The 22,873-nt window shown below is 58.2% G+C and overlaps 8 protein-coding genes across 8 annotated transcripts; 4 read left to right on the forward strand and 4 right to left on the reverse strand.

Annotated features, from left to right (window-relative positions):
* Nucleotides 1–2,734: 2,734 nt before the first annotated feature.
* Nucleotides 2,735–4,476, forward strand: EsH8_VIII_000931 (uncharacterized protein; the record flags this gene model as incomplete). The annotated part of the gene is made up of 2 exons (XM_083269973.1): nt 2,735–4,089; nt 4,230–4,476. The coding sequence occupies 2 exons, from the start codon at nt 2,735–2,737 to the stop codon at nt 4,474–4,476; spliced, it is 1,602 nt and encodes a 533-aa protein (XP_083129741.1).
* Nucleotides 4,477–5,536: 1,060 nt separating this feature from the next.
* EsH8_VIII_000932 (uncharacterized protein) lies at nt 5,537–8,110 on the reverse strand (the record flags this gene model as incomplete). The annotated part of the gene is made up of 2 exons (XM_083269974.1): nt 5,537–5,840; nt 5,895–8,110. The coding sequence occupies 2 exons, from the start codon at nt 8,108–8,110 to the stop codon at nt 5,537–5,539; spliced, it is 2,520 nt and encodes an 839-aa protein (XP_083129742.1).
* A 4,704-nt stretch (nt 8,111–12,814) lies between these two features.
* Nucleotides 12,815–14,065, reverse strand: EsH8_VIII_000933 (uncharacterized protein; the record flags this gene model as incomplete). Its single annotated transcript, XM_083269975.1, has 2 exons — nt 12,815–13,895; nt 13,947–14,065. The coding sequence occupies 2 exons, from the start codon at nt 14,063–14,065 to the stop codon at nt 12,815–12,817; spliced, it is 1,200 nt and encodes a 399-aa protein (XP_083129743.1).
* A 645-nt stretch (nt 14,066–14,710) lies between these two features.
* On the forward strand, nt 14,711–15,553 carry EsH8_VIII_000934 (uncharacterized protein; the record flags this gene model as incomplete). The annotated part of the gene is made up of 1 exon (XM_083269976.1): nt 14,711–15,553. The coding sequence occupies one exon, from the start codon at nt 14,711–14,713 to the stop codon at nt 15,551–15,553; it is 843 nt and encodes a 280-aa protein (XP_083129744.1).
* A 581-nt stretch (nt 15,554–16,134) lies between these two features.
* Nucleotides 16,135–16,726, forward strand: EsH8_VIII_000935 (60S ribosomal protein eL37; the record flags this gene model as incomplete). Its single annotated transcript, XM_083269977.1, has 4 exons — nt 16,135–16,138; nt 16,215–16,277; nt 16,375–16,446; nt 16,584–16,726. The coding sequence occupies 4 exons, from the start codon at nt 16,135–16,137 to the stop codon at nt 16,724–16,726; spliced, it is 282 nt and encodes a 93-aa protein (XP_083129745.1).
* A 704-nt stretch (nt 16,727–17,430) lies between these two features.
* Nucleotides 17,431–18,505, reverse strand: EsH8_VIII_000936 (uncharacterized protein; the record flags this gene model as incomplete). Its single annotated transcript, XM_083269978.1, has 3 exons — nt 17,431–17,718; nt 17,816–18,106; nt 18,260–18,505. The coding sequence occupies 3 exons, from the start codon at nt 18,503–18,505 to the stop codon at nt 17,431–17,433; spliced, it is 825 nt and encodes a 274-aa protein (XP_083129746.1).
* Nucleotides 18,506–19,618: 1,113 nt separating this feature from the next.
* On the reverse strand, nt 19,619–20,901 carry EsH8_VIII_000937 (uncharacterized protein; the record flags this gene model as incomplete). Its single annotated transcript, XM_083269979.1, has 2 exons — nt 19,619–19,759; nt 20,530–20,901. 2 exons carry the CDS (start codon nt 20,899–20,901, stop codon nt 19,619–19,621), a joined length of 513 nt encoding a protein of 170 aa, XP_083129747.1.
* Nucleotides 20,902–21,529: 628 nt separating this feature from the next.
* Nucleotides 21,530–22,274, forward strand: EsH8_VIII_000938 (uncharacterized protein; the record flags this gene model as incomplete). Its single annotated transcript, XM_083269980.1, has 2 exons — nt 21,530–21,662; nt 22,090–22,274. 2 exons carry the CDS (start codon nt 21,530–21,532, stop codon nt 22,272–22,274), a joined length of 318 nt encoding a protein of 105 aa, XP_083129748.1.
* Nucleotides 22,275–22,873: the final 599 nt, after the last annotated feature.

The raw sequence follows: 22,873 nt of genomic DNA on the forward strand, positions 1-22,873 counted from the left end.
CACCAAAACCATCAACTTCATACAGGGCATCCGGGTTTTTGTTTTCACGGTAGACGGCCTTCTTGCCGGCAAGGTCAGTCTCAGGCAGTCAAGGGCTATTTTGCTGCCCAAGAAACCGTCCTTCTGACTCGGCAACACCTGGCAGGACAGGGCCACAGAGCTGAAGCATCCAGAACATCCGACAGAGCGGGATGGATATCAGCCCAAGAAGATGAAAGTGCACTTGGAGAGAATGCATGATCAGAGACCAGTTCTGCTCGGAAATCACTCTTCATAGTCTGCTGTCCGCCGAATAACCTTGTACCGTGCACGTTTGGGCTCTACCAACCTTGACTGTTTCTTTTATCCCCCGGTTTCGCCGTACAGGTAGGTGCCGATACTATCAAACGGGTCGTAGAATACACATGGAACGAGGGTTCAAAGTGCCGAGATTCTCAAAGGCCGGAATTCGCCCATGATCCCCACCCCCCATCCTAACGGCGCGGCGGTGCAGCGGTTTGGAGGGGGTGGGGGCTGGTCCTGTCTCGAGTTACCCTGCATCAGCCGGGTCTACATAGTTGTCTGGGGTTCAAACAGATTCTTTAAATGTTCTCGCAGAAATAGACCGGGCAACCGTGCCCCGTTTTAGCACATCCAGTTCTCTATGATGTGCACAGTTCTGACAGTACTACGTGCTTTTTGTATGATTGAATCTCAGCCCTTCGAATGAAGTTAGTAGCTCGCGGCCTCGTCGCCCACGAGCCACTTCGTCCGAGCGATAAACGCAGCCGGTCGTGCGGTATCTAATTTCGGCATGGCCCTATCTTCCACCCCAGAGCGACAGAGTTCCGTCGGGGATGGGATGGGAATGAGGAGCAGTGTAGATAGACTACGGATGCGATAAGCCGACGTCGCGACAAGCTCGCAACGCAGCTGGGCAGCAAGTTACAGTCCATTATTGCCACGTGCTCGGCAGGTTTTGCCCTTGTGTGGGTGGAGATGGGTCCTGACTAGCTCTCAGACCTAACAGCCGCGTCGGCGGAAGGGTAGGGCCCAGACGGTAGACGAACACCTCGTATGTTGCTCCTCAGCCTCGGGTTCCAAAGCTGAATGCATCGGTGGCCAGGGTTTCAACACGATCCTATGATTCATGTTTGTGAGGACGAGGCATGCGAGTGCGGGTAGGAGCTGATTCGTGAAAACACTCTAGTTGTTCTGTAGACTCTTGCAAGAAGATGCATGACAAGCGGCCGCCGCGGCTCCCGCGATGTAACAAGGTCTCAAATTAAAGTTCAAGTGTTGGGGGCCAATATCAGACGGTAGTCAGTAACATTGGAAGCAAGAGACGTGGGGGACAAGGCGAGATGGGAGGTTGCTGGTGGGGCTGCGACATGTGCCAAATCTGTCTCAACCGAACGCCCTGTCGTGACTGAACCCGCGAGGCCATATAGACAACTTACCCTTACAACACAAGCACATACGACCATACCCACTGGAGAACTCGGGATCCCGTCCGCTCTCCCATAGATAAGCCAGTGAGGGCCGGATTAGTAGCTGGGTCGGTGACGACCAGCGAATACCTGGTGTTGTATGTTTTTGTTTTTGCCCTTTTTGAATGCTACTACTACTGATCGTTCGGTACCGCTCAACTCTCGACAAACATGTGCAGGTTAATATAGTTTCCCAATATTATGACCGTGGGACCCGTGAAGCTTAGCATCAATGCCTTCAATTCCACGAAGGAGGCTAGCGGTAACGAGGAGGAGGAGGAGGAGGAGGAGGAGGGGGAGGAGGAGGAATATCAGTGCGGTAGTGAAGAGAATAGGGTGCACTACTCTGATGTGTTCGCTCTAATCCCATCGGGTAGGTCGAGCGCTGTTATATAATTAAACTGGACACAACTGGCCTTGGGGACTGATCACTGATCCGAGATCGACTCCAAGTAACTTTCCACAACCCGCAGAGGGTGGGAGATGCCTGGGGCTGGACTCGGAACCCTGCACCAAGGTCTTGAAACAGCTTCTCGAGAGAGCCATATATCACATGTGCGTGGCCATCCAGCCTCACGACTCCGAATTGCAAGATATCTTCATGAGACTAGTTAGGAAATGGAGTTGGGCTGAAGGAGCCATCCATTGCCTCGACTGACTGACTGCAGCCTGTGCTATGCATGGTGTACGGCCAAGATTGGGAGGAAAAAACCTCGGTTTGTTTCTTGGGCACAGTCTACAATCACTTTATCTCCCTCCTGGTTCTTGATGGTTATTCAACTTGACGGCAATTCCAACTTTTCTGTCTTAGCTACTCGGCTCGTGGGCGTAGTTGGTCACTTCACGCCTCGGCCGCATAACCGAGAGATTCGGTTTACAAGTGCCGAGGGTGGGCATGCATGCCATATCGTCTGTGATAAGTACATAGAGCACAGAAGTTTGCCTCTCAGAAATACCCAAGCACGGCAATAAACTACCAGAACTAGTTCATCTGGAACCTCGACGGCATTACTAACGAGCTCGCAGCCGGTTTGGAGCACAGGATGTAATGTTGGTTCAAGGGGGGCCTTTCTGTACCTCAATTTATGATACATTCGAACCAAGTGAGCCAAGCTCTCGGAACAGACGTAGCACCAAGTCTGTAATGGAAAATCCCCCCTGCTTTCATCACATGAAGACCGCCTCGGTGAGTTCGGTGAACTCGGTGAGAGGTGCCAGCCTACCCTGCCGCAGCGCCCCACTTGCAACCTCCTTACCCCCGGCATATGGGGCCCGCACGACGATCCCGCTTCCCCCCCGCTCCAACCTCCCGGCACCCTGAATCCAGCGCCCCCAAGCTCCAACCCCGCATTCCCCGCCACGGCCTGCACCACCACACGACGGCGAAGCTTCCCTCGGTGAAGAACCCCACCCAGCCCGTCTACTCACTCCGCATCTCACCTTGCCATCTCAACACACCCCTCGCGCGCACACCGCATCTTCGGCCCTCCCTCTCGCCTCGTCCTCTAATTGCCCATTTCCCGCCCACAATGAACCACTCGAAACACGACCCCTCGCCCTCCCAGCTTGCGATCCTCACCCACCTCTCCAAGACGCTGACCCTCTCCCCGCCTCAGTCCTCCTACCCCCCGTCCTCGCTCACCGGGCCCCTCACCTCGCACACAGGCACGGCCTACCTCTTCCTCTCAATCTCCTCCCACCACCCCTGCCTGCAGGTGCACTCCTACCCGGCGATCCACTGGGCCCGCGCCTACATCTCCAACATCCCGACCCCGTCGGCGCCCCCGGCCCCCTTCGAGCCCCCGGGGCCGGGGCTGCTCTCCGACGCCCTCGCCGGCCCCGCCATCCGGGCCTGCATAACCCAGGACCTCTCCCACGTGCGGACCTTCCTCGCCCTCCTGGCGCCGGTCCTGGACCTCATCCTCCCCGCCGCCACCGCCGCCGCCGCCGACGCCGCGTCGCCCACGGCCATGGACACCTCGCCGCCCGACGCGGCGCCCCCCGCGACGTGCCTCCTCCACGGCCTCGCGGGGACCCTGTACCTCCTCCGCATCATCCGCCACTGGGTCCCCTCCTCGGCGCCCCTCGTCTCCCGCGCCATAGTCCACGTCTCGGAGTACCTCCTCGCCCCGGCCACGCCCTGGTCCTGCCCGCACCACCCCGCCCCCTCGGCCTCCCGCCACGGCGCCGCGCACGGCGACCTGGGCGTGGTGACCCAGCTGGTCCTTACGTCGCCGCCCCTGGCCCCGCGTCTCGCGTCCAAGCTGTCGTCGCTGCTGGACCTCCAGCTCCCCGACGGCGACTGGCCGTCCGCCCCGGGGGCGGAAGAAGCCGCGTCGCCCCCCAAAGCGCCGCCAACGCCCGAGACGTCGCCGGGGGCGCGCGGCAACGACACGCGGGAATCGGGAGCGGGCGGTGGCGGCGGCGGCGGCGGCTTCGCCTCCGGCGCGCAGGGCCTCGTCATCTCCCTCCTCTCCCTCCGGCCATTCTTCCCGGCCCTGCAGGGCCGGGTCGACGACGCCGTCGCCAGGGCGCGCGCGCACCTCTGGGCCCGGGCGCGGGACCCCGGCCTCTCGCCGAGGGACCCGAGTCTCTTCCACGGGGCGCTGAGCACCGCGTTGTAAGTGACCCCCCTCCCCCTTTTCTTATCCTCACACACCCTCACCCCCCGATCCATTTGGTCGCAAACTTTCCGGACAAGAAAGGCAAAAGGGGGGGAGGGGGGGAGAAGGAGGGAACAAGACTAACAAACCACCCCAGGACCATGCCAAAAGGCCCGGAGAGAAACCACCTCCTGGCAACCGCAACCGCAGCCGCGGCCGCAAATACAACCACAACCACCGCCGGTGCCGCCGCCGCATCAGACGCCCCCCGCCCGCCCAACAGGACCGCGTCCCCCACCGTCGCCGCCGGCTCCGTGGCGACGTCGCTGGACCCGGGCGCCGCGTGGATGTGGGCCGCCGGCGCGAGGGACATGCCGCGCATGATCTTCTACAACGACGTGTGAAGCCCCCCGCCCCCGCGCCGCCTCGGTCGTATTGCTCGTCCAAGTCACGACCTTTTTGCATGCGTTGATATTAGGCTTTCGACGGAGACGAAAGCGGAGAGGTGGAGGAGGAGGCTCAGGTGTGTGAGTGTGTGTCGTTGTTAGAGTTGGCTCGACGGAAAAGGGGGACCCACGGGAAATGGGGACGCGACGGGACAGACCAGGATAGGGGAGCATTAACAAACCCGGGGCCACGGGACGGACTTCACATTTTCAGGGGCATACATTCGGAACTGGAGGAGGAGGCGAAAGAGAGACGGAGGGAGCGAGAGATACCCAAACATCAAAGATACCCCCCTCAGGTTCTTGGACATGGACAGGGCCAGGGCCGTCCAGACCTGAAGCATCACAGGAACAGTGTAACAACAGCCTACCTAATACCTAATGATTGACATCACCACATCACAAGAAAACAAACGAGGAGGATGGGAGGGAGAGAGGTCCGTAAAACTCGTCTCATTTGTCGCGATGTAGGCTAGCGCTGGAATTCCATATTCCAAACAAGAGATATTTGCGTCCCCCAAGCACCCAACCACGCACCACACCGCACCACACGACAACACACAGACAGACACACACACGCGCACAGGGGCGGACGACGGGTATAATAGCCACCACTCATCAGCCCTTGCCTATCCTTGCTATCCCACATCTAATCTCTCCGCTCCCCTATGGGGAAAAGAGAAAAGGGCGCCGACGGCAAAACATGAGCCAGGAAAAATAAAAGAGAACACAAGAAAAGGAGCTAGGGAAAAACGAAACAAGAAAAAAAAGGACGACAGTCCAAAACGAGTGTAGTGAGGTCCGCCCGCCCCATTTCTCCCGGGGCCGGTTGATTCACGGCCATGCTGCCCAAAACAAACCCCACCCCACATTGTGTCCCAGAGCCCAAGAACCCCAAAGTACGCCGTTGTATACCATCCCATGAGGCTTTGATAGCCATGTGTCGAAACTCGAAACTGCCGCCGGGAAAGCCAAAAAGAACCGCGATCCATTTGCAAACGCACGCCGGGGCGGCAAATCACCTGTTACGGTCCTCCTGCGACGACCGCCTCGCGCGTGATGACGCCCCGAAGCTGCTCGATATCATGCCGAGCCACCCGTCGGGCCGGGTCTGCCGCCCCCTCGGTGCGGGCGAGAGGATTCCCTGCTCGACGTCGTCGTCTCTGTCTCTTGAACCAGAGCCCTCGGCCTCTACCTCGTCGTCCGAGTCGTCGTGGTACGGTTCGTACCGGGGGCTTGTCGGAGAGCCGCGGGCCAGCGATCGGACGACGTCGCCCTTGCAGATGGGGCACGTGCGACGGCGTGTTGTCAGCCATGGTGTGCTAGAGGGACTGTCAGTATGGATAAACACAGTCGTGGGCGGGTGGGACACTTACATGCACTCGGCGTGGAACTCGTGGCCGCAGGGCAAGCTCATCACGCGGCTGACGCCGTCGACGTACTCCTCCAGGCACACAACACACTCGACCTGCCGGCCCATGTACTTCTTCCACTCGCTCGAGTAGCTGCCGCTCGCCTTCTCGTGCTCCGTCCGCAGGGGCGATCTCGGCATCTGCAGGGCGGCGTTGACGGACAGCAGACTCTCCGACTCGGGAATCCCCGTCGTCGTTCTAGAACGAGGCCGTGGCCGGGTAGGCGTCTGCTGCAGCAGAGGCGTGGTGGGGGTGGCGCTGGTCGGCGAGGGTATTCTCGGCGAGGGGACGGGCGAGGCCGCGACGGTGTGGTACGTCCGCACCGGCAAGCGCTCGACAACCGACTTGGGCGCCCTCCAGCGTCTTCTGCGGATGCGCGCACGCAGGATGAGAAGCGCGTAGACGACGCTCAGCGTGATGAGCGGGCTGACCACGAGCACCAACAGGGTATCGAAGAAGGGGCTGGAGCTGCTTGAGGGCGTAATGGTGACCCAGAGACCGTCGTGGCCAATAGGCTCGTCGTCATCGGGCACAGGCTCCTCGGGCTCGGGGTCCTTCGGCTTGTCCTCCCTGGAGAAGTCGGCACCGTCGTCGTCTCCGAAAATCTTGGACATGATGCCGCCGTGGGTGGCGGCGTCGTTTCCTGAGGACGCGGACCCCTTGCTCTCGACCGGCGGCAGGTCGGGGTTGTACTCGCCGCTTCCGGGGGTGATGCTCCCGCCCTTTGGACCGCTGGTTTCCTTTCCGCTCTTCGCGTTGCTCCCCGCCTTTCCGGCATGCTCCTTGGAGGCGGTCTCGTCCTTGGCCTTGGTGCTCGGGGCATCGACCAGGTCGGGATCCCGCCAGTCCTGGACGCCAATCTGGAAGCTGTCCTCGGTCTTGCGGGACTCGGAGGCCTTGCCGTTGCCCCTCTTGGCGGCCTTTCCGAGACCGTCGCGGATGATCCTGTCCTTCTCCTCGCTCCAGTCGTCCACGAGCACCCAGTTGTGGCGGCCGCTGCTCGGCGGCTGGATGCTGCCGTCTCCGGATCCCGAGCGGCGGCCCCAGCTGAACAGCCACCGGAACCAGCCAACGCGGGGCTTGCTCATCTCCTCGGCCTTTGGCGGCTTCTGCTTCGTGGCGGGCTTGGCCTTGGCCTTGGGGGTGGCCGTGGCCCTTGCCGTCGGGGTCGGGGTCGTGGCGGCGGCCTTTTGCTTGTTCTTGCGGCTCTTCCGGTTCGCCCCGTCGGACTGCATGACCTTGAGGGCGGGGCGTCCGTGCTCGTCGATGGTGTCCTCGATGAAGCTGCCCGGCTGGGTCAGGGACGAGAGCAGGTGCGCCGTGGTCCGGGTGGTGAAGACGGAGGGGATGGAGACGTTGGATGTGTCGCCCCGGGCGAACATCTGAATCAGAGGCCCCCCCTTGGTATTATCGCCCACAATGAGGGCCATGGCTCCGCGCCGCTGCGCCCACTTGACCTTCTCGAGGAAACCGCAGCCGCCGCGACTGAGCAGCACAATCTTTCCGGCGATCTCCGCGGCCTCTTGTATCGATTGGATATCGGCGTGGGTCGACTCGGTGGTCATGGCGCTATCGTGGTTCGGCTTCGGCTTCCGGGCGAGGCCCTGGTGCAGGTAGTCGTCGGTGCCGTCGTCCAGGGGGCGGATCTTGGACTTGAGGCGCGTGACGGGCGGGCCGACGGAGGCGGGGACGGCGTCCTTGTCGGGCGTGTCCCGCTTGTGGTGGCCGGGCTTGCCAGCAGCAGTGGCAGCCTTTGCGTCGGACTTGGACATGCCCTTGGTGGCGGACCTGAGGGCGCCGTTGGCCTTTCCGTCCTCCCAGTTGGGGATGTCGGAGCAGCCGAGCTCGCCCTCGCCCTCGCCGTCCTGCAAGCTATCGTCGAAGCCGCTGCCGATCCATAGCTGGCCACTCAGGCCCTTGACGGGGAGGATGGGGCCGAAGGCGGCGGGGCGGGCGACGAAGGAGGTGCTGTTGTCGTCGGTCAGGCTGATGGCGGCATTCGGGGTGAAGATGGAGAAGGGCGCGGTGAAGGAGAAGAAGCTCGTGAAGCGCGATCGCGGGGGGACGGCAGCCGAGGCGATGACTGGGTCGGAGCGCGCAAGCGATGTGACGGATCGGCAGAAGAGGAAGAGGGAGGCGACGAAGAAGAGGACGAGGATGGCTATTCTGGGAGTACGCATGGTGGGTATCGTATCGGGTCGTAAAATATGGAAATCAAGAAAAAAAAGGAGAATCAGAGGTTTTGGGGGGACTCTGTGTCGTTAAGTGTCGAGAGATAACGGTGGGGGGGTGTGTGGGCGTTCGGCGCACGGCGCGGCGGCCGGGGCGGTCGGGTCTGGTGACGGTCGCAGCTGGGAGAAGGTACAGTAGTCGATATCGGGGAGAATCGACCAGCTGCTGGCAGTGGCTCAGCGGCAAACTGCACAAGGACCTAACATTCGCAAAGTCATGCGGAAGGGGTGGAAATGCAGAGGCCGTGGGGGTGATATGGCGAGGCGAGGCTGGAGCAAGGTGCGACGATATTCACTTCGAGGGGCGGAAGGTTGGGCAGCCAAGCAGCCTCTCTCTCACGTGCGGTGGGCTGGACTGAGCGGGAAGGGGGTCGAGTCAAAAGAGAAAGGGAAAATAGGGAGTGGACGTTTGAGGAGGGGGGGGGAGGGGGGGTAGAGAGAGACGGAAGCAAAAAAATGATGACGAAGGGGCCGTCGATCAGGTTATTTTGGCCGGAGCAGATGAGATGAGTTTTACGCAGGTGGAAAGTGCACGCAGCGGCGGGCGATGCGGCGGCGCCCATGCATTACATACAGAGACAGACGGCGAAGACGAAGACAGAGGTACAGAGACACGGACAGCGACAAGAGACAAAAATGGACTGAAGAGTGGAGTCGGCGACGGCAGCGGCAGCAGGACGGTGGCCAGGACGGGGGAGGGAGGAGTTCTGGAGTGGGTTGGAGGAGGGTTCCTGGTGGATGGATGCATCTGGCAGCGGGGCGGAGTCGTTGTTGTTTAGGTGCTGGGGCCTCGAGTGGTGCGGTGCGGTGCGGTGCGGTGCAGTTAATCAGGCCCAGCGAGTGACACACGAGCCTGCTATGCTGCTGGGCCGTTGGGCTGCTGGCACTGGGCAAAACTGCCGTTGTCGTGCTCTCTCTCTTCTCCAGGGGGACGGACTTACTTGACCCAAGGGGGGGCAGCAGAATGAGAGAGCGATAGAGAGAGAGACAGAGAGAGCCCAGCAGCCGGGATCCAGAGTGGAGTCGGCTCGAGGCGGGCCCCTGTCTGGCTGAACTCGCATGCGGTGCGCGTCAAGAGAGCGAGAGGCCTCGGGGCGGCACAGTGACACGGACAGGGACGAACAGGTAGGGTACCTTGGGTAGGCAGGTAGGGTAGGGGTTTGCTGCCCGTGGCACCATTCCGTCCGTCCTCGCCCAGGCGTCTTGAAGCGGTATTTCCCGGGACTGTCTGTGGTGGTCACTCACCCACTCGCTCGCTCACTTCTTCACTTACAGCACATGCCTTAATTACCTAACTTAACTTACTCGGTGAGCCCACGGGGTGAAGTGGGCAATGGTCTCACCGCTGCACCTTGCATCAGAAAACCCATCTGCGAACATCATCACCATGACGAGGCTCCCGCTCGCAACTGACCACTTTTGCTCGGCCCAGCCACATTTCATCCTTGGTTCTAGAAGGAATGACAAAAATATTGAAAGAAAAAAGAAAGAATAAAAAAAGGGAAAACAAAATACATCCACTCCGGTCTCTGCAGGCAGGCTTGGTATGGCAGTAACGGCAACAATAGCAACGACACCAGCACCAGCACCACCAGCCACCAGCCCAACAGGCATGCGGGCATGCGGGCAGCAAGGCGTGCCACGGTTGCAGGGGCTGGCCCACCGGCTTGGGCGGCACACACACGGTCACGCCCACCAACGATTTTGCTGACCTCCGAAACCCTCACATCTGTTGGCCGGGTTCGCTGTGCCTAGTCCCGTCTTGGTGTGCCGGTGGTGGTCGTGACAAGACGGCAGGGCCTCTTGGGAGGGCAAGGGATCTAGTCTTGGGAGGTCTCTTGTCTCGCCCAGTGAATCAATCAGCGGTGCGCGTGTGCCCACTGTCTTGACCAGATCCCCACGCCCCCCTCCCCCTCGGATGCTTCAGCGCAGGGCCAAGGAAGGACACACGGCAAGCGAGTAAGAAGAAGTCCACTACCCGGGCTTGACGCCGGGGCTGCGCGTGGTAATAAGAGTAAAAATAAAACCAAAATGACATGAGGGACAGAGTGAGAGAGGGGGCCCTAGCACGAGCCGACTGGACCGCGCAACGTCGTCTCTCGTCTTACAAGCGCCGACACCGACATGAGCCGAGCGAGCTTTACTCTTCATTGTTCACTTGCCTCCTTTCGCCCTTTTTTTTTTTTTTCATTTTCTTTTTCATTATGGCCGTTGGTGTTTTATTCTTCATAAACACATGCACAAGCTGTTTGTTTACCTTTCTCTCTTCTTTCTTCCAGGCGAATACGACCGGGGGAAATGAGGGTGACGAATCCATATCTCGTACCCAAGGCAGCAGATTACCCTTACCAAGTCTCGTACCTCCCAAAAGGGCGCAGCGCTCACACAGAGGGCACCGCGTCAATGACCTCACGTCGGGCGAACACCCGCATGGCCAGCCCCTCGTGACCCCAAAAGGTTCTCCTACCACACTACAGGAACCGTCCGAACAAAAGGGGGTGGTGCCCCCCAAACTCAGCCTAGCGCTGCTAGCCGATGAAGGGAGGGGGGCAGAGGAGGAATAATTAACCTTGTCCAACTCTAAACCATGCTGAGGCCAAGATATTGAATGAAGCTTTGCCAACACAGCAGAATACCTGCTTTACCTAGTATCACCGATGCTTGGCAAACGCAAGAAGAACATGATTAAGATGAATTTGAAGAAGAAACTAAACAAGTCGATTATAGGCAGAGATGGATAAAAAATCAAAGTGAAAAGGAAGGGAAAAAAACCCCCCATGCCATCCATCCAGAGCTGTCATCGCTGCAAGCTCCCGCCCGCACCCGCCGGGTCTAAAGTGCTTGCATGAGTCGTTTCGTCGACCTTTTCTCGTCGACGACCCCCGGCACTTCATCAGAAGACCGTCCTTGTCCATTGTGGAAGATGCTCCAGGGCTCACGTGTCCCGTGTCTCGAGTCTCACGGCGATAACCGTCGCGCTGTTTACTCGTCTCGCCCCCCGTCCGTCCTTATCACGTCCGTGGCATCGAGCACGCATTCCGAGCGCCGCCGTCCGTACCATCCCACCCTGTGCAGGAATGCAGGAATCGATGGGGGGTGCCGCCGCACGCGGCATTGGGTCCAGGAAAGAACAGACACGACGCGTCAAGGCGTCTCACCTCGCCAACCCATCCATCCATACAACCATCCCATGTCCTCTCTGCTGTCCCGCCGCCCGGTCTCTCATGTTTTCGGTGCTCTCTCGACTCGCTCGGCCGCAAAACTCAATTCGCTACCCATGGACCGTCCTCCCTCCTAGCGTCGTCGCCGTGGTGAGAAACGCGTTACACTCGGAGCTCTTTCTCCTCCTCCTGCAGAAAACCCCGAGTGTCCCCACGACAACTCGTCGACAGCGGCACCAGAGCAGTCATCCCTCCCCGGGCCTTCCCCGAGCTCCAGTCGACCCAGAACTCCGTAACCAGCTGTTGCGTCAGTCCCTTCGGCTGCGGGCATGCTCCACGGCACTCCCCGCCGTCTCCGTCAATCACCGGCGTGCAACGCATCGCTCCCGGGATCCGTCCTCTAACCACGTACTCAATCGGCGACGCTCTCCCGTGGCAGTGTCGTTCGGGGTTCTGCTTGTTGTCCCCTCCCCCACCATATCAGGAACCCCCCTTCCTTTTCCCACATTCCTAACGAAAATGCTCCCATATTCAGCATTCACCGCATTCGTTCACCGAGAGACTCACTCACCCCCTCCCCGTGCTCCATCCGCATCCTACGTCTCGCGCCTGAGAAAACCACCCCCTTGGTCCGTATTCATTGAGTCCCATTCTTTGCCCGTCTCGGACGTCTCTCCCTCTCCCTTTCCCTCTCTGTATGCCGAGCCCAGCTAGCGCCCCCCCAAAACGGGCTGGACCCCTGCCCTTACCTTACCCTTTTGTTTCACACGTCGGGCAGGGGGGTGGGTTTGACGTCCTCCCCCGTTGTGAAACGCCGTCTGCAAGCAACCTCCCGCTGTAACCTCACGAGGGAGGTGACATTCTTTTCTTATTTCTTATAATTTTTTTTGTTACCTTGACGAACCGCCGGAGCATTAACGCACCCTGGTCGGTTCGTACCAACCAGACCAATGATTTTAATTTTTTTTACCCGCTCGTATTAGTGACAGCTTCTTACGCTCACAATGAAAGAAAAAAAATTGTGAATCCAAGTCCGACGAGGTCTCGGCTCCGTCGCCACCATCATAATCATCCCATCTAGACATTGATTGGGCCCTCTCTTGACAACTTGCAGACGAGGCTCAACCCCAGTCTGGCGGGCAAAAAGTGCACATGGAGTAGAGTGCGGAAATTTACTTTTCAATGCTCGCATTCGCCTCCTGGCCCCGGGAGCGCCGGGTATCCATGAACAGTTGCGACCCCGTGGTCCAGTTGGCGATTCCCCGCCACTATCAAGAGAAAACACGGGTTCCAAACGCAAAGCCATGATGGAAACAGTCCCCCCCTTCTATACAAGACCCCTCGGAAAGAAAAAAAGAGGGAACGAGAGAAATATCAAACCCGTCGACGTTGCAAACCCCGCCTGCCATGACCAAATACGCCCACCCCTTAAACACCCAAAAGACGTAGCCATTCGCCTCCCCCCGCCCCCTTTTGATCGCCGTGTCCCGGCTCAGTTGAACTCGGAAAACAGCCCGCTGAGCCCATCCTGCCCGCCCCCCTCCTTGCCGCGATCCCACTCCCGCTTCTCCCCGGCCTTGGCCCACCGCACATCCCGCTCGTCCTTCTGCTCGCCGCCTTCCCTCCACTTCTTGATCATGTCGTCGCTGTACCCCGCCGCCTGCATGCGCTGCTCCTGGTTCTGACGCCACTTCTGCCTGTCCCTGAAGGCCTCCACCGCGTCGTCCCAGTTCTCTGCGTTGCCGTCGTCCGCCATCTCCACGTCCGCCTTCGGGTCGTAGTCGGCTTCGAAACGCTTGTCGATGCCCGACGTGCCAGAAGCTGCCCCGCGGCCCCGCGACCGGATCGGGGCCGCCGCCGGCGCCGGGCCGATGAACTCGTCCAAGGGGTCCGAGTCGGATGCGGCGGTGGCGGTGGCAGATTCCTGCTCCTGCGCCGCGCGTCGGCTACTGCCTTTGATGGAGAATCCCCCCTGGGGCCTTTCGCGGCTCCTGTCCTTCCGGCTCCGGTGGGCTTTCGACTTCGAGTCCCCTTCCTCGTCCCGTCTCCGCTCCTTGTCGGTCCGGTGCGACTTGGAGGTCAGGTCCTTGCCTCCGAGGGGCGAACGGTGGCGATGTCTTCTCGACTTTTCGTCGGGCGAGCGCGACCTCCGCCGGTCGCTCCTGTGCTTCCGGCGATCGTCGTGCTCCGGGTCAGACTCGTCCCTCCTGCTCCGGCGGTGTCTCCCGCCGCCGCCGGCGCCGCGTTCCGGAGACGCGCTTCTTCGTTCCCTGTGGTGCCTTTTGCGCGGCGACGGCTCGTCCTTGCCATGCGACTTCTCGTCCGGCCGCGCTGGGCGACTCGCCCTCTCCTTGCGATCGCCCAAGATGGCCTTGATGTCTCCCATCTGCCGCCTCCTGATGTCCTGGGGGCCCGCCTTCCTCCGCTTCTCCTTCTCCTCGGCGTGCTCGAGATCCTTCAGCCGTGCCCGTGACTCTGCCGCCTCCTTCGCGAGGAGGTTCTTGTTGTGCGTGTTGGTGTCCTTGATGATGTGTCGCAGGAAACGAGTGTTTGGCTTGGGCATGTTGGCCGGTCTGGCGTCCGTTAGAGCCGATTGAGATATCCGGGAAAATCACGGGACGTACTTCTTCTCTGGGCGAAATGCCTCCAAGCCCATGCTGGAGTACTTTGTCGAGCAGTCATCTGCCTCCTTGGCTAGCAACCCGGCGACATATTCGTCGGTGAGGATGGTGTCGTTCGGCATCCTGGCGTCTGCGGTGTCTGTGGTCGCTCCGAAAGAGCCTCGAGCGGTCGCGTCCCCTCCAAGCACGAGACGCGGATCAGAGGGAGAGAGGTGGCATCCAGTGGGCCGTGGGCTGAGGTGTTGGCCGGAATCCAACAAAAGCTCGGTCGCGGAAAAGGCAGTGAGGCCCCGAAGCGGTCGCCTGAGAATCGCGGTGGATTTGAAAAGAACGTCGGCAAGACCCTTCGAGAAGCCAGTTGACCGAGGCAACGTGGAGGAGCAGCGGGGTTGCGGTTAAGCAGAAGGCGTCGGCGTCGCAAACTGTGGTTCTTGCAGGATTGATCGACAAGCAGCGATGACTGCTAGGGGGGGGTCACAGCGAAAAAGGTACTTGGCACAGTGGGATGCATTTCCGATAGGTCGGCGGTACCCAGCGATAAGCCGGCGATAACGATAAGCCCAGGACATGGCGACAAAGGCATGCGCGTTGCCCATTCTGGACCCAAGTAAACAAACGTCACCAGACACTGGACCCTCAGCGAAAAGAACCAACCACACTTCCTTCAACCGGGGCGGGACATTATTCAGACGCGACACCTACGAACCCCAATATCAGCAGTATCTTCCTTCCTACGATCAGATCTTGCAAGCATCAGTTTTTCCAGCATGGACGCGGGAAAGGCAGCCCAAGCGCTGCGCAAAATCGAGGAGCTCAGCGAGAACCACGAAATTACAATCATCAGAATCAGCGAACCGATTTCGAGCGCCGTCGCGCAAGAGTCGCGACAACGGACGTCGGACGCATCCAACGCATCTCAAGATGCGACAACACCAGCCAGCCTGGACGCCGACCTGGAGCACTACAAGGAGCTCTTCGCCAAGCTGCGGTTCTCCTACGTCGAGCAGGTCACCAAGGAAAAATTCATACGCGCCATCGTCGGCGACCCGCCAGTCATCGTGTCGCCTCAGGAGAACCTCGAGCTGGAGAAGGCGAACCTGACCGCAAAAGCCGAGCTCAAGGCTCTCAAGGTGGAGGTGGTAAACATGGTGGCGGAGTTGGAGAAGAAGGGCAAGGAATTGGCCAAGCGGTATGAGAGCGTGCAAACGGATACGGCAAAGCTGAAGGAACTCCCGGGCAGAATTGCCGACTTGGAGGAGCGGGTGGCAGAACTCAAGGAGGCGCAAGCGCCGGGCCAAAGCCCGTACATGGCCCTGCCTCTCGCGAAGACGCTCGAGCTGGTGGACGAGAAGAAGAGGCAGCAGCAGCAGTTGGACCGAGAATTGGAGCAACTTCAAGCCAGGGTGCCGCGAAAGAGAAAGGAGCTGGAGAGGCTGCAGGCAGAGCTACAGCCGTTGGAGGCTAAGAGGCAAAACAGCAAGGCGGCCGCCAAAGAAGCGCGGAGGCGAAAGGAGGGCGCCGGCGGCGATGCGGACGACCTCGAGGAGAGGGGGCGGTGGTTGAGGGCCAGTGAGGCGGCGCTCAAGCAGATGCTGGACATACAGGGGTGAACGTCCTGGGCGGACGGTACGGACTGGATAATTGATGGTGGACGATGTAATGAATTTCGTATACCCGCGCGAAGCAGCACTTGGAGTAATGTAGGGAATGGGCGGCGTTCGACTGGACTTTAGCAATCACAGAATTGGATCAATTACAGGCGCATGCACTGCACTCTCCCTCCCTTCCTCCCCGGGCGACTGGTGTTACGAGCTGTACTAACTAGCCCAGCTCCATCTGGATTTGGTGATTTGCAGCGCTGGCGGGCCGGAGGACGGCGCCCCATCAAAACAGAGAATGAAGTGCATGGCCCCTTGCATGGTGCAAAATGCGGTGATTGGACGACGATTCGACCTTTTGCGTGCAAAGCCCGAGTCATGTGACCTGGCTGTTTTCACGAGGTTGAGCCGGCCGGTAGCGTCCAAAAAAAGCCCCGCTCCACACACCAACCCAGTTCCACTCGATTTCTGTGCGCTCGCTTAGGGTCAGGAAATTTTGACACCGCGAGACCTTCTCGATTGATTCCTCCGCAAACCAACTAACCGACCAGCAAACCTCAGAACACCATCGTCGACCACCGAACACCGCCAAGATGAGTACGTTTTGCCGCCGCCATTATCCTCATCGCGCCGAGAGGATTCGCCGTTTCGGTTGACTAACGATTTTCTGCAGCGAAGGGTACCTCCTCGTTTGGTAAGAGACACAACAAGACGCACACTCTGTGCCGTCGTTGCGGTAAGTGCAACCACCCCGGGAACCGAGTCCCCCACGCTGGGACGCGAAATCCCGACGCTCGAAGGACGCCAGAGGCTGATGGACTCGATGTTTACAGGTCGCCGATCGCTTCACATCCAGAAGCACACCTGCTCTTCCTGCGGTTACCCCTCGGCCAAGACCCGCAAGTGTACGTTTTCCCCCGACGACGAATCCGAACCCCCCTCAACACATATTTCGAGATCCCCCTCCTCCCTCCTGGGACAATCCCCCCTCCACCTCACAATACACATGTGACCGGACATGCTGACGTAGGACGCGATACAGACAACTGGTCCGAGAAGGCCAAGCGGAGAAAGACCGTCGGCACCGGCCGCATGCGCTACCTCAAGGACGTCTCCCGCCGCTTCAAGAACGGTTTCCAGACCGGTGTCCCCAAGGGCTCCGCCGGCCCCGCGCAGCAGTCGTGAGCGATGATTGGAATGTGAAAGGGTCGACATGGGGAGGTATCTGTGCATTCGGGCATTCGGGGGGGAAAGGGGCGTGACCGGGATTCCGAACGATTACACGAATCTTTTTCTTCCCGTTTGACTTGAAGCAAAGCCAATTCAAAAAGCAACCAAAACAAGCATTTGGCAACGGGTGTTTTGCGTTCATATATCTCGCGCGGGCTAAAGGGGAAATCTTTACACGGGAAACGGATCCTGAAAAAAGGCTTTGCTTGTTTACCACCATGATTCCACGCAATTAGGGATACGGTCTGACGCAAGGTCTCAATCAATGGCATTCTGACGTGTGTCGGTGTGTTGAAAGACGAGATATCCCCTGGGCGCCTGTGACGGTGACAAGTGAAATGTGGGCGACGGTCCAGGACGGGCAGCCGTTGTCATGTCATGTTGTATGGACGAGGCGCTTCCGCGCGTATATCAACACAGTTGATGGTTACCCCAGCTTTTGACTCATTCCTTAATGTGATTCTCGCCTTGGGAGCCGCCGTTGGGGGTTACCGCAGCACCATCCCATGTCTCGTTTTCCCGCCCTATGCCGGGGTATGTTATTAGACTCATACACGGATCACCACTCATAAACATTGAGACGTTCGTCCAAGGTTCACCTGGCCTTCCTTAGCTCAGTTACGACAGAGCAATCCCGCCCTTGCGCCCCCAGAGTCCCGCTATTGCCCTCTGCCAAACACCTTGACGCTGCCATCGCCGCCAACAAAGTACAGCAGCTCCGTCTCCTCGACGGCCCTCTCCCCGTTCCCGTCCCCTCCGGCAGTGATCCTCAACACCCCGCTGACGTCGCTCGCGTTACCCGTGTCCAGCAGCCTGAGACTGACGACCGTATCCGCGGCGTGCGCCAGCCCGAGGACGAAACTCGCGTGCTCCTTCTCCAGCGTGGTTGTCTGGGCAGCGACGAGCGGCTCGTCCGCGGCGGCGGTGATGACAGTCGCATGGACTTTCTATCGGCATGTCAGTCGATGCTCTCCGAAACCAGCACAATGGCAGCGTCACGTCCGAGGGGTGGGGGAGATGAGTAGTTGTTGAGTACATGCTTACCTCCTGGATGTCAAGGAGCATGTTCCGGAGCGCGATGCCGGTGAGCTCCTCGGCGGACGCGGCGAGGAGCAGATCCGGTTGGTCGAGGACCAGGACCGTCTTGGCATCCGCCGCGTGCAGATCTGAGATTGCCCCGGCGAGCTCGCGCTGGATGTCCGGCAGCTTCGCGCCGCGGAGGACTCTCCGTCCCTTCGCCGTGGGCTGCGCAGCCTTGTCCGGGGAGAACAAGCCGCTCAGTCCGTCCACGAAGACGAACTTGCCATTTCGTCCCAGGCCTTCAAGGTCGAGGCCCTATAACATCTCGTCAGCCTTGTGTCTCAAAAGAAGGTCTTGGAGCACATTATTTAAAAAAGTGGTTATGGAAAAGAAGAAAAAAATCTCATCGATGGAGGGGTAAGAATGGGTGGAGGGGTAGTCCGAGGAGGCGGCCTGAAGGGGACGTACTAGTCTGCCAGCGCCCTCCTTCCAGAACGCAAAGTCCCTCATGAAGCTGACGAGGACGACACGGACGTCCTGCGCCGGCGACCCATCGTCCGCCTCCGCGGCAGTCGGTTTCTTGAGGTATGAGTACAGGTGCCGCAGGACGAGCCAGTTGGTGCTGGCGCCCAGGACGCTGGTGAGCAGGATCTGGGCACATTCGGGCGGGAGGGAGAGGTAGCTCTCCAGCAGGTGCGGTATCCTCGTTGCCATCTTTGTTGCTTCCGAGATTCGAGTTGTTTCGGTATGCCCTACGGTGTAAGTGACGGCGTTCACCTGAAATCATTATGCATTTTGCTCGCACTTGATGCGGCGATGGTGGGGCGTGTGTACAGTAAGGAATGAGGCAGGCACTGTATAGTACACAGATAGCTAGGTGAGACCGAGTGTGTAGTGCGAAATGCACATTGAATTCATTTTGCATAGAACGGATGCAAGCCAGAGCCCAACATTGCCATAGGCCTCTTACTCTCATGACTTTCACAGGCCTCAGACCCGATAAGGAAGGGCCTTTGATATGGTCTCATTAGGCAAGCCATATGGCAAAGCTCCCAACTCAGCACGTCATCGAACGCGGGGCTATAACCTGGCGGTCACCTCATTGCTCGTCTCGCAGTGACGGGCTTCGAATCTCATGAATCCAGCTCCGTCCCTCTGCTCATCCCAATCGATCTCCAACCTCCAGCAATGTCGCTCATTCTGGGTTGCCTTTCTTTCTGACCACCGTCTGACCCCACGAATCCAAAGATGCTCATATTCATGTCCCTTTCATGAGAGGGCAGTATCATCTCCACAGCCCCATCGCTTTCCACCAGGTTTGTCGTCGCCCCTCCTCTCGCCCTTCCCCGCCGTGCCCGCCGTGCCCGCCCGCCAATGCGTTCTCGCTTCTTGTCACCATCCACCGGCTCGGTTCACCACAAGCAACCGGTCTCTGTGGCTCAGTTGGAAGAGCGTTGGTCTCATATTATGTCATTGATATGACTCTGGAACTCATTCCGGGGACATCCAAAGGTCGCAAGTTCGAGCCTTGCCAGGGACATTTCTCTTTTGAGGTTTGCGCATTATGATTTTTTTTTGTCTTGGAGTATTGCCGTGAGGACTATGAAGAGTCACCGTATCGTTGAAGTGAAGCTCAAGGAAATAATACATGGTATGTATATGTGGGTAAAGTGGTTGTCATTAAACATTTTATTCGCACGACGAGCAGCGTGATGCGAAAATGTAGGTCAAGACTGTTGTCAGGAACGGAAGCAACTGAGTATAGTAGTCTCGCCCATTAATATGGGCAAGACTCTATACTATTTACGTCAAAAATGAGACGAAAGTTCAGTAGATCTGCTTGATGATATCTTGCTTCTTCAGTACGCGGCTGGTCTGGTGGGTCTCTAATGCCGCCGCACACAACTTCTCAATACCAGAAACCACAAACAAGCACGACCAAAAGTTGGCTTGACTCGGCCGTTTGCCCTAAGTGGGCAAAAGGCAAAAGGAATGCGTCGAGGGGGAATCGAACCCCCGGCTCCCCGACGCTGCTTGATGGCAACGGAGAATTTTACCACTAAACCATCGACGCACTGAGATGACTCGGTATTTGAGATGCTGATTCCGGCTGGAAGTGGACTTATAGATAGTGGATCTAAGGCAAGGGACTCAGATCCTGGTTCGCGGTCCAAGCCCGTGATGTTGTCAACCACACCTCATCGGACGACGCAAATGGGCGACCACACCGGTCTTAAGCTCAGTGTCAATGAATCGCTCGGCTCCAGTACTTGTAGACTTTGTCTACAATGATTCTCTCTACTGAAGCGTGGCTCTTGACTCGATGCGTGTGTATTGGCCACCACACACACAAATGGATAGATAATCTGCAATTCAACTGTATTGTAACCTCCTACATTATGTCAACATCGCTCGCATGAACTGAATCGGGGGAATGTGCAAGTCAACACGACAGTTTCTTTTGATAGTAATTTGGACGTGTCGCAAAAGACACCGGCTCCGTGTTTAATTTTACGATGTTTTTATTGTACAATTCTTTTTCGCATGTAATTGTTGTACATTAATAATTGTCATGACCAGAACTTTGTATCAATGTCCACATTTTGGATTTCAACGCCTGTCATTCCCTATATACGTTGTACTTGTACTTGGACCCCGTATGATAATCCCTTAACTTTGAATGACCAGGCCCGTAAACCCTTTCCCTCGTCGTCCCGGACTCTCCTTCTGGCGCATACCTCCCCCCCCTTCAGCTCAGAGACCAGCAACTCTATCACATCCTCACAGGTACCGGGTGTTGTAATGAGGTCGGCATTGAACAAATTAGTATCCGCAATCTTGACCCAACTTTCCATCTCGTCGGCCACCTCTGGGGTGCCCACCGGCACCGGCACCGGCCCCAACGCGCCCAACACGGCCGCCTTGCCCATGCCCCTCGGCGTACACCTCGGCACATCGTCGCCCTTATACGCCAGGTTCGCAACGAGGAACTGAATCCGTACGTCGGCGAGGAAGAGGGCGTCAAAGTCGCCCCGCTCCAGGAGCCGCACCAGGTCGCGGCGCTTCGTGGCCGGCTTGTCCCTTGGTTTCCGCCACTCACTGAAGGACATGTGGCCTACGGGGGACATGTCAAAGGCTTCGAGGAAGATGCGTCTCTAAGAGGGCGGAGAGGACGTATCGGGGGTGGCCATCTTTGTGGGGGGTGTTGGCCTACTATTCACAGCCGGCGCGGGTCTATTCACACCATCACTTTCATACTACTTCATTGATACCGAAGCTATTGTTCTTACGGAAATAGAAAGTTGACCAGTCTAAGTGATCGAGAGATGTCCGCTATTGCAACGATAGGGTCGCCTCACTTGCAGGGTTGATAACGTGCTGCCTTTAGGAGAACCGTGGACGGATGTAAAAGCCTTCCAAGAGGGACGGTCTTCCTGAAGGATTCGAGACCACTTGTGCAACTCAAACACCCAGATATGTTGTAACGTAATACAGGAGGTCCTGCGCCATTCGGGGAGGGGGAGGGGCACTCGGACTGGAAGTGGGCAACGGTTTGATGACCTCTACTATGTCATTCTTAGACGACTGCCGTCAGGCCTGTCTCCTCAATTCATTTCTGAAGAGTAAGTAGATGATTTGGTTGACTCCAGGAAGGAAACAAACTGCTCTTGATCTTTTCACTTGAGCGGTTCCCCAGAGACCGGGAAATTGGTGCTTATCAGACGCCCTGCACTCCGCATGAAGAAGCATCGCCTTGAGAACTACACAAGAGCACGCGTGGTTCTATGCAGAGATACCGCCAGCAGCTCACGGCCTACCGGTCAGCATATCGCCGACATCCCATTTGGTGCCAGCTTCATTCCGATGTCGAGTTCGGATAGGAGCCCATCTTCGTGATTCTGCTGCCTGATGACGATATCGCAAAGCGGGACAAACGGCAGGCTATTCCCCCAACTGCGGGTATGCAGGCCTACCGATATCCCGAAAACTGTCCGTAGCTAGCCACCGGGCTCGGTTTATATGCTGGTCTAGGGGCGGTCTCGTAGGATGAGAAAAGATCCAATATCGTTCCCGACCTGCTGTCTCGCCGCGGGCCTAACGTAGCCTTAGGTTCTCTTTTAACAAGTGCCTCTTGAATTCCTCGTCAGGCCATAGCGAGAGCGAGACCTTTGAATCTTGACCATCGGCCTCCGGGAACGGTACTCGACAACGATGGCCCCCGGCACCGCAATCAGCGCAAGCGCGGTACCCTCTCCATCCGTCACAGACACCGTAATCGACGGCTCCGGATGACCAAGACCCGGAAACCTACCGCTGCAACTTCCTCTCCGGCTTCACCGCCGAGGTCGACACCCGCTTCCTCCCGCTCACGGGCTTCATGTACCTCATCAAGCAAATCGACTACGCCAACACCGCCTCCGTCAAGAACCTGCAGGTCGGCAAGCCGCAGAACATCCTGACGGAGCAGGGCAGTGGGATCTGACGGGTTGTGCTTTGGCAGTCTTGGCGGTTGCAACATTCACGAGCTGAATCATCCTGAGGGAAGCGTTTTCTGGGTGGGCAGAGAGAGCACAGGCGGATGGATGGATGGTGTGGACTCATTCATCCGAAGGCGACGAGTTTTTGGCCCGGGCTTGCGACCCTCAAAAGAAAAGACAAAAAGGTTATTGTGGCTGACCGATCAACCTTAAAAAGTAGCAAACCTACTGTAGTAGTTGGATCCGAGGCAGGAGTTGCAGCCAGTTGACATGAAATAAACATGAAACCTTTCAACGGTGTCGGTTGCAGGTTGTGTGTGTTGTGTGTGTGTTTGTGTGCTAGTGGCACAAGACCGCGTGACAAGAGGCAAAACGTAGCAGGAACATGGCAGAGAGACATATACCGGAACTTTGGGTTGTCTGCTGAGACATTCGCCGGGTTGTTCGAACACTCGTTCAATCGATACAGCGACCGAAGGCGGTGATTCTGTTGAGTTGGACACTTTGAGAGAGAGTTGTTATTGTTGGTCGCTGGCAGATGCGTCTGTGCGAGGTGCGGGCAGAAGCAGAGCGTGCGTGGATTGACATTGACATGCAAAACAAT

The sequence above is a fragment of the Colletotrichum jinshuiense genome, chromosome 8, assembly GCF_051148585.1.
Source record: "Colletotrichum jinshuiense chromosome 8, complete sequence".
NCBI classification, from domain to species: domain Eukaryota; kingdom Fungi; phylum Ascomycota; class Sordariomycetes; order Glomerellales; family Glomerellaceae; genus Colletotrichum; species Colletotrichum jinshuiense.